Here is a 19,616-nt window from a genome sequence, read left to right as displayed (position 1 = left end):
AGTGCACTACTTTTTACCTGGGCTTTACCTTTTCTGCATCACAAATGTCTCCCTATTCCCTACATAGTGCACTACTTTTGACCAGTGCCCTATGCACTATAAAGGGAATCGGGTGTCACTTAGGATGCAGACCTTGAGAGAAGACCAACTGTCTTCTGCTTCATGGTCAGATTTTTCACACATGATATCATGTGCTTTTTGAAACTAAGTGTTGATTTGTCATGATAGTGTCACTACAGTTGCAAGTTAGTTCGTTACACACACACACACACACGATGGTTCAGTCAACACATCCGGGAGTGTTTCTTGAAAACCAAGGCCAAACTATTCCTCGAACATTGTGTTTGCCAAATGTATCAAGTATGCACATAACTATTGGATCAAAAAGCTCACACTGCCTTGCACACACTTTGAAACCAGCAGGGTTACAACTGAGGAGTGTCACGGGGTCCCTTGGTATGCTGTTGTTAGTCAAACACAAAAGGACAATCTATATGGAATGTGATGTCCTAGGGTACGTTCCAAATGGCACCCTATTTACTATATAGTGTACTACTTTTGACCACAGCCCTATGGGTCCTAGTCATAAGTAGTGCACTATGACAGGAATAGGGTGCCATTTGAGGCAGATGTAGTATCAGAGTGGCTGGGGGGGTTTAGGGAGGTTTAGAGGGGAGGCCAAATCCCAGTTTAAGGTCTATGTTGTGACCTCTCATCTGTAACAGGCTTATTGTTGTGGATGCAAAGACTTCATCACAAATGGCAGCCAATTCCCTATATAGTGCACTACTTTTGACTAGGGTCCATAATGGGGCCCATAGGGCTGTGGTCAAAAAAAATGCACTAAATATGGAATGGGGTGCCATTTAGGACACAGACACAGACTTCCAGTCCAAGCAAGTGCACCTAATTCCTTTAATTAGGGCTTTCTGGGGCAGTAGGTTGCGGCCAAATTCTCCGAAAGATTTGGGGGTTTTAGTGAATGATTATGACCATGGGTGGTGCTCCTGCAGCAATCTGTCCTGATTAATGAAAAGCTGATCTAGCCAAGTTGAATAAGACCAAGCACACACACACACACACACACACGCACACGCACACACTCCTCTGACATGTTTGTTACTCTTTTGCTCCATTTTCCCTTTTCTTCTCCTTACTCTATCCCCTGTCCACCCCTACTCAACTTACCAGTCCCCTTTCCACCCCTACTTAACTTACCAGTCCCCTGTCCACCCCTACTCAACTTACCAGTCCCCTGTCCACCCCTACTCAACTTACCAGTCCCCTGTCCACCCCTACTCAACTTACCAGTCCCCTGTCCACCCCTACTCAACTTACCAGTCCCTTGTCCACCCCTACTCAACTTACCAGTCCCCTGTCCACCCCTACTCAACTTACCAGTCCCCTGTCCACCCCTACTCAACTTACCAGTCCCCTGTCCACCCCTACTCAACTTACCAGTCCCCTGTCCATCCCTAATGAACTTACCAGTCCCCTGTCCACCCCTAATCAACTTACCAGTCCCCTGTCCACCCCTACTCAACTTACCAGTCCCCTGTCCACCTCTACTCAACTTCCCAGTCCCCTGTCCACCCCTACTCAACTTACCAGTCCCCTGTCCACCCCTACTCAACTTACCAGTCCCCTGTCTACCCCTACTCAACTTACCAGTCCCCTGTCCATCCCTAATCAATTTACCAGTCCCCTGTCTACTCCTACTCAACTTACCAGTCCCCTGTCCATCCCTAATCAACTTACCAGTCCGGTGTCCACCCCTACTCAACTTACCAGTCCGGTGTCCACCCCTACTCAACTTACCAGTCCCCTGTCCACCCCTACTCAACTTACCAGTCCCCTGTCTACCCCTACTCAACTTACCAGTCCCCTGTCCACCCCTACTCAACTTACCAGTCCCCTGTCCACCCCAACTCAACTTACCAGTCCCCTGTCTATCCCTACTCAACTTACCAGTCCCCTGTCTACCCCTACTCAACTTACCAGTCCCCTGTCCACCCCTACTCAACTTACCAGTCCCCTCTCCACCCCTACTCAACTTACCAGTCCCCTGTCCACCCCTACTCAACTTACCAGTCCCCTGTCTACCCCTACTCAACTTACCAGTCCCCTGTCCACCCCTAATCAACTTACCAGTCCCCTGTCCATCCCTAATCAATTTACCAGTCCCCTGTCTACCCCTACTCAACTTACCAGTCCCCTGTATCATGAGAACACATTCAGGGACTTTCTATTACGATCTGATCTCCCAAAGAACGTCGGAACCCTGGGTGTCCGATTGTTACGGCTGAATAACCACATTGTTGTTTAGGTTAAGCTGACTTAGGGCAGGTCTTTGAAAATGGCCTTGTGCCTCAGATGTTTCTTTAGACTCTGTGGTAGTGGGTCCTTTGAACAGATTTATTTTGTTTTGAGGCATCAAAGAACCGATTGGCAAGTTCTTGGAAATGAGTTGGCTAAGGAATTCTGAGATGAAGGCTGTAATGTAATTGAACATATTAACTGTTTGCTTGCTGTAAAACGTTAAGAAAAGCAGCAGTAGCGGTGGACATAGAGGGCATATCAGATGCATCCAATTTCACAATTCTCAAAGTGCAAAAAAAAACACAGAGTGGTTAAATAGCCTACTATTGCTATATAAAATATACAGACAGTGGGAGATTTGCAGGACGAGGTTGTGCACACTGCACCTCCAGTCATCCATTGAAGGTGTGAGATGTAAGTCATTTCAAGGATATACCATACATTATTTGGCAATGATCTGAAAACAGGATAGGTGAAAATAATATGGCTATTAGTGATGGGTTTGGAACTAAAGACCATAGTCGAATTCATTGTGATTGGAGTGAAGAACAGTCAATAATACTATCTGGTACAGAAGGCTAGTCAGTGTATTTCCAATGCTCTGCGTCTTTCACTATAAGGGTAGCAGTGCTGCGCCCTAGTGGTATGTAGAAGTGCACGGTGTTCATTTCGGCCAGGCTGGGAATGGGATGACGAAACTATTTATTTTATGAAATGTTGCTGTGAGTGATTGTTTTATCATCGATATTGTTTACCTCTTTGAATGCAGCTTACTCGCAAAATATTTGCAATTATTATCACAGTAATTATGTTATTCCAGAAATCGTATATTTTCTTCACGGAAATGGAAACATCCTTCCGGATGTGACGTCGGCGTTAAACATGGCTGATGTGGAGAACACAAACAGACAAGTCGATAAGAAAAACATGTCTTTTAATATTAGAGAGAAGCTAGATATCGGCGAAAATATGCCAAAATTACGTCATCAAGACACTTCGGAAAGTGGAAAGGGCACTGTCGAAACACGTACAACCTCGGAGTACTGTGAAAAGTTGCAGGGGTGGATGTGGCAGTACTACACGGCATATGTGAACTGGCAAAGTTGGCTGGCAGTGTCTGCTTCTCCGTATTTTGCACCGCAACCAATGCAACCACTCACTGCACCCGTCTGGCCAGCGGATTTCCCTAATTTTGATGCCCAGAACTGGTACAATAATCCATTTGGACTCCCCTTATCGACGTATCCAACCGCCATCCCCGCGGCTGGGATTCCGCCTGGGGAAACGGCTGGGAGTGGTGCTGTGTCCACTTCAGTACCAGCGAACCAACAACCACAACAGAACGGCAATGCACAACGGCCAGGTAGCTATCAGAGACACAGGTGTTGTTATTATTGTATTTGTTTAATGTGTCTAATATTATAACGTTAGTTATATAGCTAAATAACTGTTTGAGATACAACAACATGACAACAGGCCTGTTACAGTGATGAATTATGAAAATAGTGCCCTCTGTGGTCTGCTAAAGTAAACACCATAGGCACATCTGCTATAGGCCTGGGTTGCTAAAGACCCCCAACCTAGGCATATTAACATTTTTGAAACAAGGAATTTCCTCTTGAAGGACAATAACGTCATCAATGAATGTGTTGGCGACGTCTGTGGCTCATTTGGTAGAGCACGGTGCTTGCAACACCAGGGTTGTGGGTTTGATCCCCATGGGAGACCAGTACAGAAAATCAATATGAAAATGTATTTATTCACGACTTTAAGATGCTCTGGATAAAAGCATCTGCTAAATCGGTGGTTCCCATATCTATGGGGAGGCCCATAGATATTGTTGTAATTTTTTTGGTCACTCAGATATCACATGAATTCACATTAGACATGGTAAAATGTATAGAATTCCAAGAAAATGTCCTTTAAAACTGCAGCATTTTCTTTGCACCACATGACAAAATTTGTAGAATTGCAGGAAATAAGCTTTAAACCTGCAAAATTCTCTCCACCAACCGAGTGTGAACAGTGTGTGTCCTGAACATTGCCTGTGCCCATAGAAATAGACATGGTGCGTGCACCTGGGATGTTCCCCAACGCTGGAAGGGGGGCCCCGAAAGGAAAGAGTTTGGTGACCCCTGGCGTCTGCTAAATGACTAAAATGTAAATGTTTTGTTTGTGTTTGCAGGTCGAGAATACAGTATTCCCTCTCCTCTTCAAAGGTTCATGGCTGAAATGGTGGATTTCTTCATTCTGTTCTTCATCAAAGCAACTATTATTCTCAGCATCATGCATCTGAGTGGGATGAAGTGAGTTTAGTTTAATACAAATGTTTCTGTTCTTTTATTCCCTATAGTGCATTCCTTTAGACCAGAGCACTATGGGGCCCCCCTCTATGGGGCCCCCCTCTATTGGGCCCCCCTCTATGGGGTCCCCCTCTATTGGGCCCCCCTCTATTGGGCCCCTGATCAAAAGTGGTGCACTACAGGGAGTAGTATTTTATTGAAACATCCTAGGAATTGATTTGTTTCGCACTCCATAGGTGATGGTGAAGATTAGTCCAATGCATGCATAACTACTGTGAAAATATAGTCATGATTGAAGAATCATGCATAACTACTGTATATATTCATGATTGAAGAATCATATGTAGCATGTATAACCACTGTATATAGTCATGATTGAAGAATCATTTGTAGCATGCATAACTACTGTATAGAACGTGTTCTCAGTCAACTTACCTGGTAAAATAACGGATAAATAAATCAAATGTAGTCATGATTGAAGAATAATTTGTATTTTTGTTTCAGGGACATTTCCAAGTTCGCCATGCATTTCATTGTGGAGGAAATAGATGAAGACACGTCCATGGAAGAACTCCAGAAGATGATGCTGGTCGCCCTGGTCTACCGGATATTAGTGTGTTTCTATGAGGTCAGGTGACAAATCAAACTGCTACTGTGAACAGAAATCACATACAATGTTTTGATTTTCTGTCTTTAAATGTCTCTGGGCTGTGAAATGACCCTTGACTGTTTTTGTCCTGACGTTGCAGAGGGATGATGTTTCTGTCTTTGTCCTGACGTTGCAGAGGGATGATGTTTCTGTCTTTGTCCTGACGTTGCAGTGGGATGATGTTTCTGTCTTTGTCCTGATGTTGCAGAGGGATGATGTTTCTGTCTTTGTCCTGACGTTGCAGTGGGATGATGTTTCTGTCTTTGTCCTGACGTTGCAGTGGGATGATGTTTCTGTTTTTGTCCTGACGTTGCAGTGGGATGATGTTTCTGTCTTTGTCCTGACGTTGCAGTGGGATGATGTTTCTGTGTTTGTCTGGACGTTGCAGTGGGATGACGTTTCGGTCTTTGTTCTGACGTTGCAGTGGGATGATGTTTCTGTCTTTGTCTGGACGTTGCAGTGGGATGATGTTTCTGTCTTTGTCCTGACGTTGCAGAGGGATGATGTTTCTGTGTTTGTCCTGACGTTGCAGTGGGATGATGTTTCTGTCTTTGTCCTGACGTTGCAGAGGGATGATGTTTCTGTCTTTGTCCTGATGTTGCAGTGGGATGATGTTTCTGTCTTTGTCCTGACGTTGCAGTGTGATGACGTTTCGGTCTTTGTTCTGATGTTGCAGTGGGATGATGTTTCTGTCTTTGTCTGGACGTTGCAGTGGGATGACGTTTCGGTCTTTGTTCTGATGTTGCAGTGGGATGATGTTTCTGTCTTTGTCCTGATGTTGCAGTGGGATGATGTTTCTGTGTTTGTCCTGACGTTGCAGTGGGATGATGTTTCTGTCTTTGTCCTGACGTTGCAGAGGGATGATGTTTCTGTCTTTGTCCTGATGTTGCAGTGGGATGATGTTTCTGTCTTTGTCTGGACGTTGCAGTGGGATGACGTTTCGGTCTTTGTTCTGACGTTGCAGTGGGATGATGTTTCTGTCTTTGTCCTGATGTTGCAGTGGGATGATGTTTCTGTCTTTGTCCTGACGTTGCAGAGGGATGATGTTTCTGTGTTTGTCCTGACGTTGCAGTGGGATGATGTTTCTGTCTTTGTCCTGATGTTGCAGTGGGATGATGTTTCTGTCTTTGTCCTGACGTTGCAGAGGGATGATGTTTCTGTGTTTGTCCTGACGTTGCAGTGGGATGATGTTTCTGTCTTTGTCCTGACGTTGCAGAGGGATGATGTTTCTGTGTTTGTCCTGACGTTGCAGTGGGATGATGTTTCTGTGTTTGTCCTGACGTTGCAGTGGGATGATGTTTCTGTCTTTGTCCTGACGTTGCAGAGGGATGATGTTTCTGTGTTTGTCCTGACGTTGCAGTGGGATGATGTTTCTGTCTTTGTCCTGACGTTGCAGAGGGATGATGTTTCTGTGTTTGTCCTGACGTTGCAGTGTGATGATGTTTCTGTCTTTGTCCTGACGTTGCAGTGGGATGATGTTTCTGTCTTTGTCCTGACGTTACAGAGGGATGATGTTTCTGTCTTTGTCCTGACGTTGCAGAGGGATGATGTTTCTGTGTTTGTCCTGACGTTGCAGAGGGATGATGTTTCTGTCTTTGTCCTGACGTTGCAGTGGGATGATGTTTCTGTGTTTGTCCTGACGTTGCAGTGTGATGATGTTTCTGTGTTTGTCCTGACGTTGCAGAGGGATGATGTTTCTGTGTTTGTCCTGACGTTGCAGTGGGATGATGTTTCTGTGTTTGTCCTGACGTTGCAGTGGGATGATGTTTCTGTCTTTGTCCTGACGTTGCAGTGGGATGATGTTTCTGTCTTTGTCCTGACGTTGCAGTGGGATGATGTTTCTGTGTTTGTCCTGACGTTGCAGTGGGATGATGTTTCTGTGTTTGTCCTGACGTTGCAGTGTGATGATGTTTCTGTGTTTGTCCTGACGTTGCAGTGGGATGATGTTTCTGTGTTTGTCCTGACGTTGCAGTGTGATGATGTTTCTGTCTTTGTCCTGACGTTGCAGAGGGATGATGTTTCTGTGTTTGTCCTGACGTTGCAGTGTGATGATGTTTCTGTGTTTGTCCTGACGTTGCAGTGGGATGATGTTTCTGTGTTTGTCCTGACGTTGCAGTGTGATGATGTTTCTGTGTTTGTCCTGACGTTGCAGTGGGATGATGTTTCTGTGTTTGTCCTGACGTTGCAGTGGGATGATGTTTCTGTGTTTGTCCTGACGTTGCAGTGTGATGATGTTTCTGTCTTTGTCCTGACGTTGCAGTGTGATGATGTTTCTGTGTTTGTCCTGACGTTGCAGTGGGATGATGTTTCTGTGTTTGTCCTGACGTTGCAGTGTGATGATGTTTCTGTCTTTGTCCTGACGTTGCAGTGGGATGATGTTTCTGTGTTTGTCCTGACGTTGCAGTGTGATGATGTTTCTGTCTTTGTCCTGACGTTGCAGTGTGATGATGTTTCTGTGTTTGTCCTGATGTTGCAGAGGGATGATGTTTCTGTCTTTGTCCTGACGTTGCAGTGGGATGATGTTTCTGTGTTTGTCCTGACGTTGCAGTGTGATGATGTTTCTGTGTTTGTCCTGACGTTGCAGTGGGATGATGTTTCTGTGTTTGTCCTGACGTTGCAGTGGGATGATGTTTCTGTGTTTGTCCTGACGTTGCAGTGGGATGATGTTTCTGTCTTTGTCCTGACGTTGCAGTGGGATGATGTTTCTGTGTTTGTCCTGACGTTGCAGTGTGATGATGTTTCTGTGTTTGTCCTGACGTTGCAGTGGGATGATGTTTCTGTGTTTGTCCTGACGTTGCAGTGGGATGATGTTTCTGTGTTTGTCCTGACGTTGCAGTGGGATGATGTTTCTGTGTTTGTCCTGACGTTGCAGTGGGATGATGTTTCTGTGTTTGTCCTGACGTTGCAGTGGGATGATGTTTCTGTGTTTGTCCTGACGTTGCAGTGTGATGATGTTTCTGTGTTTGTCCTGACGTTGCAGTGTGATGATGTTTCTGTGTTTGTCCTGACGTTGCAGTGTGATGATGTTTCTGTGTTTGTCCTGACGTTGCAGTGTGATGATGTTTCTGTCTTTGTCCTGACGTTGCAGTGGGATGATGTTTCTGTGTTTGTCCTGACGTTGCAGTGGGATGATGTTTCTGTGTTTGTCCTGACGTTGCAGTGGGATGATGTTTCTGTGTTTGTCCTGACGTTGCAGTGGGATGATGTTTCTGTCTTTGTCCTGACGTTGCAGTGGGATGATGTTTCTGTCTTTGTCCTGACGTTGCAGTGGGATGATGTTTCTGTCTTTGTCCTGATGTTGCAGTGGGATGATGTTTCTGTCTTTGTCCTGACGTTGCAGTGTGATGATGTTTCTGTCTTTGTCCTGACGTTGCAGTGTGATGATGTTTCTGTCTTTGTCCTGATGTTGCAGTGTGATGATGTTTCTGTGTTTGTCCTGACGTTGCAGTGGGATGATGTTTCTGTGTTTGTCCTGACGTTGCAGTGTGATGATGTTTCTGTGTTTGTCCTGACGTTGCAGTGGGATGATGTTTCTGTCTTTGTCCTGACGTTGCAGTGGGATGATGTTTCTGTGTTTGTCCTGACGTTGCAGTGTGATGATGTTTCTGTGTTTGTCCTGACGTTGCAGAGGTATGATGTTTCTGTGTTTGTCCTGACGTTGCAGTGTGATGATGTTTCTGTGTTTGTCCTGACGTTGCAGTGTGATGATGTTTCTGTGTTTGTCCTGACGTTGCAGTGGGATGATGTTTCTGTGTTTGTCCTGACGTTGCAGTGGGATGATGTTTCTGTGTTTGTCCTGACGTTGCAGAGGGATGATGTTTCTGTGTTTGTCCTGACGTTGCAGTGTGATGATGTTTCTGTGTTTGTCCTGACGTTGCAGTGGGATGATGTTTCTGTGTTTGTCCTGACGTTGCAGTGGGATGATGTTTCTGTGTTTGTCCTGACGTTGCAGTGGGATGATGTTTCTGTGTTTGTCCTGACGTTGCAGAGGGATGATGTTTCTGTGTTTGTCCTGACGTTGCAGTGTGATGATGTTTCTGTGTTTGTCCTGACGTTGCAGTGTGATGATGTTTCTGTGTTTGTCCTGACGTTGCAGTGGGATGATGTTTCTGTGTTTGTCCTGACGTTGCAGTGGGATGATGTTTCTGTGTTTGTCCTGACGTTGCAGAGGGATGATGTTTCTGTCTTTGTCCTGACGTTGCAGAGGGATGATGTTTCTGTGTTTGTCCTGACGTTGCAGTGGGATGATGTTTCTGTCTTTGTCCTGACGTTGCAGTGTGATGATGTTTCTGTGTTTGTCCTGACGTTGCAGTGTGATGTTTCTGTCTTTGTCCTGACGTTGCAGAGGGATGATGTTTCTGTGTTTGTCCTGACGTTGCAGTGGGATGATGTTTCTGTGTTTGTCCTGACGTTGCAGTGGGATGATGTTTCTGTCTTTGTCCTGACGTTGCAGTGGGATGATGTTTCTGTCTTTGTCCTGACGTTGCAGTGTGATGATGTTTCTGTGTTTGTCCTGACGTTGCAGTGTGATGATGTTTCTGTGTTTGTCCTGACGTTGCAGTGTGATGATGTTTCTGTGTTTGTCCTGACGTTGCAGTGGGATGATGTTTCTGTGTTTGTCCTGACGTTGCAGTGTGATGATGTTTCTGTGTTTGTCCTGACGTTGCAGTGTGATGATGTTTCTGTGTTTGTCCTGACGTTGCAGTGGGATGATGTTTCTGTCTTTGTCCTGACGTTGCAGTGGGATGATGTTTCTGTCTTTGTCCTGACGTTGCAGAGGGATGATGTTTCTGTGTTTGTCCTGACGTTGCAGTGTGATGACGTTTCTGTGTTTGTCCTGACGTTGCAGTGTGATGATGTTTCTGTGTTTGTCCTGACGTTGCAGTGGGATGATGTTTCTGTCTTTGTCCTGACGTTGCAGTGGGATGATGTTTCTGTCTTTGTCCTGACGTTGCAGTGTGATGATGTTTCTGTGTTTGTCCTGACGTTGCAGTGGGATGATGTTTCTGTGTTTGTCCTGACGTTGCAGAGGGATGATGTTTCTGTCTTTGTCCTGACGTTGCAGTGTGATGATGTTTCTGTGTTTGTCCTGACGTTGCAGTGTGATGATGTTTCTGTGTTTGTCCTGATGTTGCAGTGTGATGATGTTTCTGTCTTTGTCCTGACGTTGCAGTGTGATGATGTTTCTGTGTTTGTCCTGACGTTGCAGTGGGATGATGTTTCTGTGTTTGTCCTGACGTTGCAGTGTGATGATGTTTCTGTGTTTGTCCTGACGTTGCAGTGTGATGATGTTTCTGTGTTTGTCCTGACGTTGCAGTGTGATGATGTTTCTGTGTTTGTCCTGACGTTGCAGTGTGATGATGTTTCTGTGTTTGTCCTGACGTTGCAGTGTGATGATGTTTCTGTCTTTGTCCTGACGTTGCAATGTGATGATGTTTCTGTTTTTGTCCTGACGTTGCAGTGTGATGATGTTTCTGTGTTTGTCCTGACGTTGCAGTGTGATGATGTTTCTGTCTTTGTCCTGACGTTGCAGTGTGATGATGTTTCTGTCTTTGTCCTGACGTTGCAGTGTGATAGTTTAAGTCTTTAATATGGATTTGGTGTATTTTATCATGTTTCTCCTCTCTGTCTGCAAATACAAGTTCCCTCTGTTGACAGTACGGTTTTATTGATTGTCTCCTGTCAGATTGTGTGTATCTGGGGAGCAGGGGGCGCCACTCCAGGGAAGTTTCTCATTGGTCTCAGAGTGATCAGCTGTGATTCCTCCATCCTGGTTCAACCCAACCGGGTCCTCGTGGTGCCTGCCACCAACGTCACTCTCTCTGCGTAAGTAGTGGATCACACCAACACCAACCCTCTCATCCATCCACGTGTTGTGAAATAATAAACCAGCTCATGTGGTTATTTGACACTTGATTTTTGAAGTGGTGATGAGGTGAAACATGACAATCTGGCCATTAGATGAAGTCCCTTGATGTTCTGCTCGTCTGTTGTTTCTATCATCTCTGTGACTTTCACACGTATTGTCCCTGTCTCCTTCTTCAGATCGACAGTCCGAGCCATGAACAAAAACTTCTCCATTGCCTTCTTGTTCCCAGCCTTCATCACGGTCTTCTTCTTCCAACACAACAGGACTGTGTATGACATGGTGGCTGGCACCATCGTTGTCAAGCGCACCGGAGCCAGATGACCATTCTGATTGGTTAAGGCCAAGCTAAAGCCTGGCTGGGACCTGGCTACTATTTTATTTAAAGAGGTACATGTTGCTCTCAACCCTGCAGTACAGAGGAGGCTGGTGAGGGGAGGACGTCTCATAATAATGGCTGGAGTGGAGTGAATGGAATGGTATCAAACACATGGAAACCGTACATTCCCTTCCATCCGTTACAGTGAGTCCGTCCTCCGGTTGAAAGTGACACCACTACTCCAGCACTAAGGCAGCCTGGTGTCACTAGTCTGGGGAGACAACTGAACTGGGAACCACTCTGCAAAAAACGATGACGGGAGGCGAAAGCTCTGCATGAGCCTGAAGACAGGAAACACACTATGACATCATCAGTATCTAGGTCCCTCTGCACAGCTCTCGTTTGTGACGTCAGAGTTTTTAGAACCATCTCTTGTTTCTCAACTACTGTTCTCTGGTTGTTTTTCAGAGGAGGTATACGTTCTACCCTTTTACATTTGTGCAATGGTAGTATGCAAATTAGCACCCGATCAGTTAGGAAGCACTGAGGAATCAACTTTTTTCAGGAAAATGTATTACATGTTTTAATTTAATTGCCTTTGCTTTTCAAAATGAATTAAATGAAAATGTAGTCTCTAGGATGAGGAAGTGGAAGACGAGAGAATAGTTATTTAGTAGTTTTAACCTATCAGCATATTGATGCAGTTTTATAATTTGGCTTATTTTAAGATATTGCTTGGTAACAATCCAACACTCCTAGAATCACAACATGCTAATGGTTTGGTTGACATTGCCCTCGCGTCTATGGGTGGATTATTGTCTAATCATTATCTGGTTACAACTAGACACTTCTTTGGTTGTCATTAGACTATAAAATAGCTTTATTTTGGATCTGTTAACATAACAGAACACCTGGGCTGATTCAGTGTAGGTTTTCACGTGTATTATCTCAATGCTCAAGAGGAGATTTATTTAACTAGGCAAGTCAGTTAAAGAACAAATTCTTATTTACAATGACAGCCTACCCCTAACACGGAAGAAGCTGGGCCAATTGCATGCCGCCCTTATGGGACTCCCAATCATGGCCGGCTGTGATACAGCCTGGAATCGAACCAGTGTCTGTAGGGATGCCTCTAGCACTGAGATGCAGTGCCTTAGACCGCTGCGCCACTCAGGAGCCCCATATGGTTGTGTTTCAGTTGATATACTATCTGATCTAACATGGAAAAACACATTTGTTTCTTAGGACTGTATTTATGTTTGGAACTTCAGTCGTAATTGAATCGCTCTCTAAATTATTCCTTAAACTTTGTAACATGAGATACTTTACCAAATACCAGAAAGCTGGAGTGAGTGGCACGTTGTTCTCCATCACAGCATTAATCAATTTTACCACAGCCTGCATTAATGAACTCAGCAAGTATTAAGGGGTATATTCATGATTGGTCTAATCTTGTTGTCTAAATGTACCCATGAACAACCAAACTTGTCACCATATCCAATTTAGCCACGGAGATTAAAACATTTTGAGTGCTTCAAGCGGACAGTATTATGATTGTGTCTGTCAGTAAATGCTACTACCATATGAGGTGCCAATAGGGTTTCAATTCTGGTCATTTCCCCAAAATACCCAGGTTTTCCAGAAATCCCAGTTTGAAGATTCCTGAATTCTGAAGCAAGAAATCCGGAATCCTTTAGCCAGAATATCTGGAAAAAAATGTGAATACCTGAGTATGGAGTCCAGATGTAGTATCACTTTTTCAGAATTAGATGTCAGCTAACTATGATTCTAATTTCTGTTTGTTGTTTAAAGTCCAAAGTGACAGGCTCGCCTGTCTTCCTAACATGGTACCTTTCCTTGCTTGTCATTTTAATATATTTGCCTTGATTATAGAATATAAGTACTACAGTATTTCTATACATTTGTTAAAGGACAGTAACAGTATAAAGAAAATGGCCCGGTATAAAATGTAAGTAATTCAAAAACACTCTTAATTCAGTTGCTAGGCTACATCTAATACCATGGGATGATAGGACAGTATTGATGTATTTTATTTGTGATTTTATACATTAATTTATGAAATATGATTGTGTACTAATTCATTTTATTTTAGTAAATGAGCTTGGTGTATTAGTTGGAGTTGTCAGCACATTTCGGGGTTGAATTTGCACTTTTTATGGATTTGAATTCACATGAATAAAACTTTATTGATCATTATTTTTACAGAGAATGGGTTTCAAATTTCATGGACCAGTCATGGCAACTGTTAGAGTTGCGTCAATTCGTATCTGGTATCAGGATAAATATGACAATGAGTCACCGATTGTATACTATGTATTTTTTATTAGCTAAGCAATAAGTGGTAAATGCAATTTTCGTATATACGGGCTCTCTGTCCCACCTCGCAGGGCAAGCAGAGAACTGACAAGATGTATGTAAACAGTATTCTTTATACTGTGATAGACAGTTCCAACCCGTCTGTTGGCCTATCACAGTAGAGGCTGGGCGTGGTTTAAACTTGCTCAGCCTATTGCAGGCGCTCAGGCGGGTCCCCGCCTCTTGGCGCTTCTGTTGATAGATGTAAGTGTTGCTGTGAAGAACATCCAGGCTCTCATGCTCCATACCGTTATCTCGCACCTGGCTCCTGTTATCTAACAAAAGACTGCTTGTTCTGCAACCCCACGCTCTGAATGTGCCCTGTCTTCTGTATTTTTCCATCATGAGAAAGTCCCCTGGCCCTGACACTTTTAACAATGTTTCAAGTCAGCTATGTTGCATAACACATACATACATCCACACAAGCCAACAGCAAATAATATTCAATCATATATATGGTAATGGGCTATAGTGCATAACACAGAAACCTCATACAACTGTTCAGTTTCCTTGGCGTCTGTGTGATGATATCGATATGTGCCAAAGCATTCTGTTATGAAGTGTAATCAACCCAACAATACCATGACATATTGTACTGTGTGTGTGCTGGCAAATGGAACGGAATTTCAGCAAAATTACGCAGCCTGGTCTCAGAGCATTTCGTATTATTCTGTACGTTGGCCGACGGGGCGGGAGAAACCCAGCCTTGGGATGAAAGTAACAGCTGGCGAGAAGTGCACAATATCTGTCTTATTTCCATATTTCTGTTTAGTAATGCTTGTTACTTTCAACAAATGTACTATCAGCCGTCATTTCATGTTTCTATTCGAGTTCAATAAGTCATGCTACAGGTTAAAAATGTATGAAAAGGAACCATGCTTCAACATCGCAATGTTGCGCAAACACAACAATTTGCCTTAGAATATGAATCAGACTAAAATGTATCAGATAACAGTTATATTAACCATCATTTTCTCATCTCACTTTAATGGGAATGTAGTAGGATATCTTCCTCTCCATTTTCCATGACTATTCATGCTAAGCCAATCAGGTGCGCTCCAACTGTCCTTGTCATGCACACTCCTCGTGTCTTGGTAGAATAAACTTTTTTATTATTTTCACAAACAGCAAACTCATCAGGCTTATCACATTTTCATGGCTTGACACAAGGTAATTAACCCCCAGAATCATAAAAAAATATATTTTTAATAACCCCTAACCTGTCGATAAAAGCTTATGTGAGTAGCTGATTCATCAAGTGAATTGATTAAGGCATAATTCTAATGATATCATATAGAATTTTCTAACATTCAGTCACTTGTTGATATTTCACATTATAAAAGCAGTGTCAACTAGAGAAGACAATGGCCTGTTTTAAAACATTTACCCAATTTTATTCCAGGTCATCAGTTAACATTGTGTTTCTTTCGTCCCACCCATCTCTCCTGTAACTTCTCCCAGGCTAATGTCGCGTTCAAAAGAATTGGGAACTCTCTAAAAACTACTCTCTAAAAACTCTCTAACTACCGACTCACTGGGAACTCAACAAAAAAAAAACTGGGAAAAATAGTTTTGAACGGTCATCCAACACAGAATTTCAATTCGGGAATTCGGGCCTCTATCTAGAGCTCCGACTTTCTGACCTGAAGATCATGGACATCGTGCTTCAACAACACACCACAGCACCCATGAATAGCTAGCATGATACTTGAAACCTATGCTGTCATTTAGTCACTAGATGGGTTAAAAAAATTACGTATTTTAGGAACCTTGAACAACTAAACACAACTCTACAGTTCAAAACCACTTTTTATTGATAACTTAGGAAAACATGGTCGGACTGGGCTGTTTTTTTTGCAGGGAGCTCGTCCTCCGCGTTAGGTACATGCTTCTGTCTGTGTTACTTTTCTGTGTTATGTTACTTTTCTCCCGGGTCTCCCTTCATAATTTGTTTTATTTTAGCCTAATAAACATGGTTTCCTGGGTCGTAGTGGGGGGACCACACACCATATCATCGTGTGACTCCAAGTTTACTTTGATATGATGGTTATCATATCAATATTTGTGCAAAAAGGCGAATCAATCAATCAAGCCATTTCCTGCATCATTAATTTGACCAACAAAACAATACCCACCGTGTCGAAAAACACATTTTCTGTCGGCATTTGTAAAATTGTATAAAAACTTCCTCTTTCCATCACTTTTTGAATACGCTATGACTTTACTGGCATAACACCTGTGGATGGATACGCTATGACTTTACTGGCATAACACCTGTAGATGTTACTGGCATAACACCTGTGGATGAATACGCTATGACTTTACTGGCATAACACCTGTGGATGGATACGCTATGACTTTACTGGCATAACACCTGTAGATGTTACTGGCATAACACCTGTGGATGGAAATGTGGTTAATGAGGACTTTTCTTTCCAAGACAAATTCCATTTGACAAATAAAAATATTCTTGCTCTTATCCACAATAACCTCGTCATGTAGACTAGCCTACCCGCACTGTATCTGCCAGCTGTTGGCTAGAGAGCACGTGCAGAGACCAGAGGAGGCACATTTGCTATTCAACGCAGCAGTTTTTGTGACAAAACTTTAGGTAAAGTTGGTAAAGTTTGCAATTTGGACTGACCAACACTCCAACAGTATTCCAGGCCCTGGTCAACGATGTGCTCCATGACATGTTGAACCTGTTCCTGTTCGTGTTCATCGACCACGACGACCCCCCCACCCCCCCTGTTCAGCTCAAGTGCACGTCCTCTAGGTCCTCCAGCGTCTCCTGGAGAACCAGCTTTTTGTGAAAGCAGAGAAATGTGAATTCCATCGCTCCACTGTCTCCTCCCTGCAGGAAATATTCAGATGGATTCTGACAAGGTGAGGGTCCCGTAACCTTTCCCCAGGTTTTATCGGCCCTTTCCTCATCTCTAAAATCCTTAGCCCCTTTGCTGTTCGTCTTCTGTTGCCCCCAGCACCCTCCGTATACATCCCACGTTTCATGTGTCTAGGATTAAACCTCTGTCTCTCTGCCCTCTGTCTCTCTGCCCTCTGTCTCTCTGCCCTCTGTCTCTCTGCCCTCTGTCTCTCTGCCCTCTGTCTCCCAGCCCTCTGTCTCTCTGCCCTCTGTCTCTCTGCCCTCTGTCTCTCTGCCCTCTGTCTCTCTGCCCTCTGTCTCTCTGCCCTCTGTCTCTCTGCCCTCTGTCTCCCAGCCCTCTGTCTCTCTGCCCTCTGTCTCTCTGCCCTCTGTCTCCCAGCCCTCTGTCTCTCTGCCCTCTGTCTCTCTGCCCTCTGTCTCTCTGCCCTCTGTCTCTCTGCCCTCTGTCTCTCTGCCCTCTGTCTCTCTGCCCTCTGTCTCTCTGCCCTCTGTCTCTCTGCCCTCTGTCTCTCTGCCCTCTGTCTCTCTGCCCTCCGTCTCTCTGCCCTCTGTCTCTCTGCCCTCTGTCTCTCAGCCCTCTGTCTCTCTGCCCTCTGTCTCTCTGCCCTCTGTCTCCCAGCCCTCTGTCTCCTGTGTCTGCATCTGGGTCTTATACTTACTTTCATTGAAAAATATCCTTGAACTCTGTCATGCTTGTCTGAATTAACTTGATTCGTGGGTAGGGAAGAGTGAGGGAAACTGTTTGAAAGTTACACGTTCCATTAGTAAGGGGAGACCGGGGGAAGTTTATCTAGTGTAGACCTGTTTCGGTTAGTGATCAATAAATGTATTGGAAAATGTGTGTGTTTGGCCGGTGTCTGTTATTTTTCCCTCCATAAATTGTCTGTCAGACACGCAGTAGGGAGAGGGAGATCTGCCTCTTTATTCCGTTGTAGAAATCTACAGTGTATTCCAAGAGAAGGACAGATGAGAAAGCCGTTGAGGCCCCCCCCCCCCAAAAAATGGCACCATGTTCCCTTGTCTGGCTACCCATCCTCATCACATTGTTTCTTCTGCACGATGAGTCTGGATTTGCCTCCCTCTCTGATGATTTTCTGGAATGCGAACACATTCTGACCGTTCTGATTGGTCCCCAGAAAACTAATGGGTTGGGCAAAAGGCGGCCCTACATGATATCAACATTGATACTCTGACTGGTTAGAGACGATCCAATCGCTGATGAACGCCCCTCCTTTTGAAGTCCCACAAACGACTTCTAGGGTGGCAGTTTCAGACTGTATGTAGTGAACGATAGAGCAGAGGAGTTAAATTGAGGGTGAGTCATCAGGGAACATATTTCCTACATAGCACACTACCTTTGACCATAGCCCAATAGGAATAGGTCACCATTGTGGAGGTGTTCTAGGTTTGGTTAAGATATGAAGACAACCAGTTTTCTGTCCACGAGAGAGATTAAATGAATGTCAGCTCTACTTCATCTACTTACCTCCCTGTTTTCATTATAATAAATGGCCCAGTGCATAGGGTAATAAGCAAGGGCAGACAGACAAAGTAGAGAGTTGTTTTTCTGTGGTACTGCTAATGGCTTAGTCTGGAGAGGTGCTTGTCCACGTCTGACTGTCCCCGGCCCAGGCTATCTGCCACTCCAGTGTTCCACTTTATCACTGATTGGAACCAAGCAGCAAATCTGATCTGCCCGGCAACAGTTCAATGTTTATTAGACAACTTAACCCCACAATGTTCTAGAAGCCATTTCGGGCCAATCAGTCATTTCCCCACCATAAGCTGAACAAGGTCGTAGTATGCGCCCCCCCCCCCCCCCCCCCCACATGCCCTATATAGTACATTACTTTTGACCAGAATCTTATTACATGGATAGAGTTTTGTGGATTTTGATGAATTTGTTAACTTCCCAAATGTAAAGTAAACTTAACTTGTCACTGTTTTACTGTTGTCATGGTTATGTTCTGGGTGTTCCACCCCTTACTCCAAATGTAGTGCAGCCTTCCTACATGCTAACGTCATTTTTCTGCCACTGGAATCCCACTTGTACAATACAATGGATTGTGTTGTGTATTGTATGCTGGGTTGTAATGTGCTGCGTTGAACACTGCCCTCTGTTGTGTGAATCCGGTACTGCAACTAGGGACTACATTGAAGAGCCTCTCACTGATTAATTTGCCCCAAATGGCCCCCTATATTCCTGGGTGATGTTCATGATGCTGTTGACCTTAACAAGGGCCCCAGGACCAGTGGGAACGAAATAGCCCCATAACATCAAAGATTGACCACCATATTTTACAGTACGTATGGGTACTATTTTCTGCTTATCGTCGCTGTGATGAAAACCTTGTAACAAACATTTTGCCAATTTACTTTTATTTTTGTATTATTATTTTTATACATGTATTGAAAGCAGTGGGTTTGATGTTGAAAAACAGAAGCTTCTGCAGAAAAATACCTCATACCAGTAAAATATGGTAGTGGATCTGTGATGTTATGGCGCTATTTAGCTTCCACTGGTCCTGGGGCCCTTTAAGGTCAACGACATCACGAACTTTATCAAGTACCAGGACATTTTAGCCCAAAATGTTTTGCCTCTGCGAGGAGGCTGACACTTGGCCACAAGTAGATCTTCCAGCAAGATAATAACCCCAAGCAAGCATTCATCAAAATCCACAAAGAAATGGTTAGCCTAATTGACCACAAAATTAATATTTTGCAATGGCCACCTGTCTCTGGAATTGAACCCCATTGAAACCCTGTGGTTGGACTTAGAGGGCAGTCCATAAGCACAAACAAAGGGTATCAAGGATCTGGAAAGATAATGTGTGGAGGAATGGTCTTAGATTCCTCCCAAAAGGTTTTTCAATCTCATAAAACATTTCAGAAAAAGTCTC

General features: G+C 44.1%; 1 protein-coding gene across 2 annotated transcripts; it reads left to right on the top strand.

Moving 5' to 3' along the window:
- The first annotated feature begins 3,044 nt into the window (after positions 1–3,044).
- fam8a1b (family with sequence similarity 8 member A1b) lies at positions 3,045–13,686 on the top strand. Of its 2 annotated transcripts, XR_005034696.1 has the most exons (6): positions 3,045–3,682; positions 4,505–4,625; positions 5,127–5,250; positions 10,958–11,097; positions 11,317–11,527; positions 11,662–13,686. XR_005034696.1 is itself a non-coding variant. In XM_021584852.2 (5 exons), the coding sequence occupies exons 1-5, from the start codon at positions 3,202–3,204 to the stop codon at positions 11,459–11,461; spliced, it is 1,011 nt and encodes a 336-aa protein (XP_021440527.1). In that variant the 5' UTR covers positions 3,048–3,201; the 3' UTR covers positions 11,462–13,686. The 2 variants fall into 2 exon arrangements, 1 of the variants encoding a protein (XP_021440527.1); XM_021584852.2 differs by having other exon boundaries at positions 3,048–3,682; positions 11,317–13,686.
- Positions 13,687–19,616: the final 5,930 nt, after the last annotated feature.

Source organism: Oncorhynchus mykiss, chromosome 2, assembly GCF_013265735.2.
Source record: "Oncorhynchus mykiss isolate Arlee chromosome 2, USDA_OmykA_1.1, whole genome shotgun sequence".
In the NCBI taxonomy this organism is placed as follows: Eukaryota; Metazoa; Chordata; class Actinopteri; order Salmoniformes; family Salmonidae; genus Oncorhynchus; species Oncorhynchus mykiss.
The sequence above is the reverse complement of the archived record's forward strand: the minus strand, read 5'-3'. Positions and strand labels throughout refer to the sequence as shown.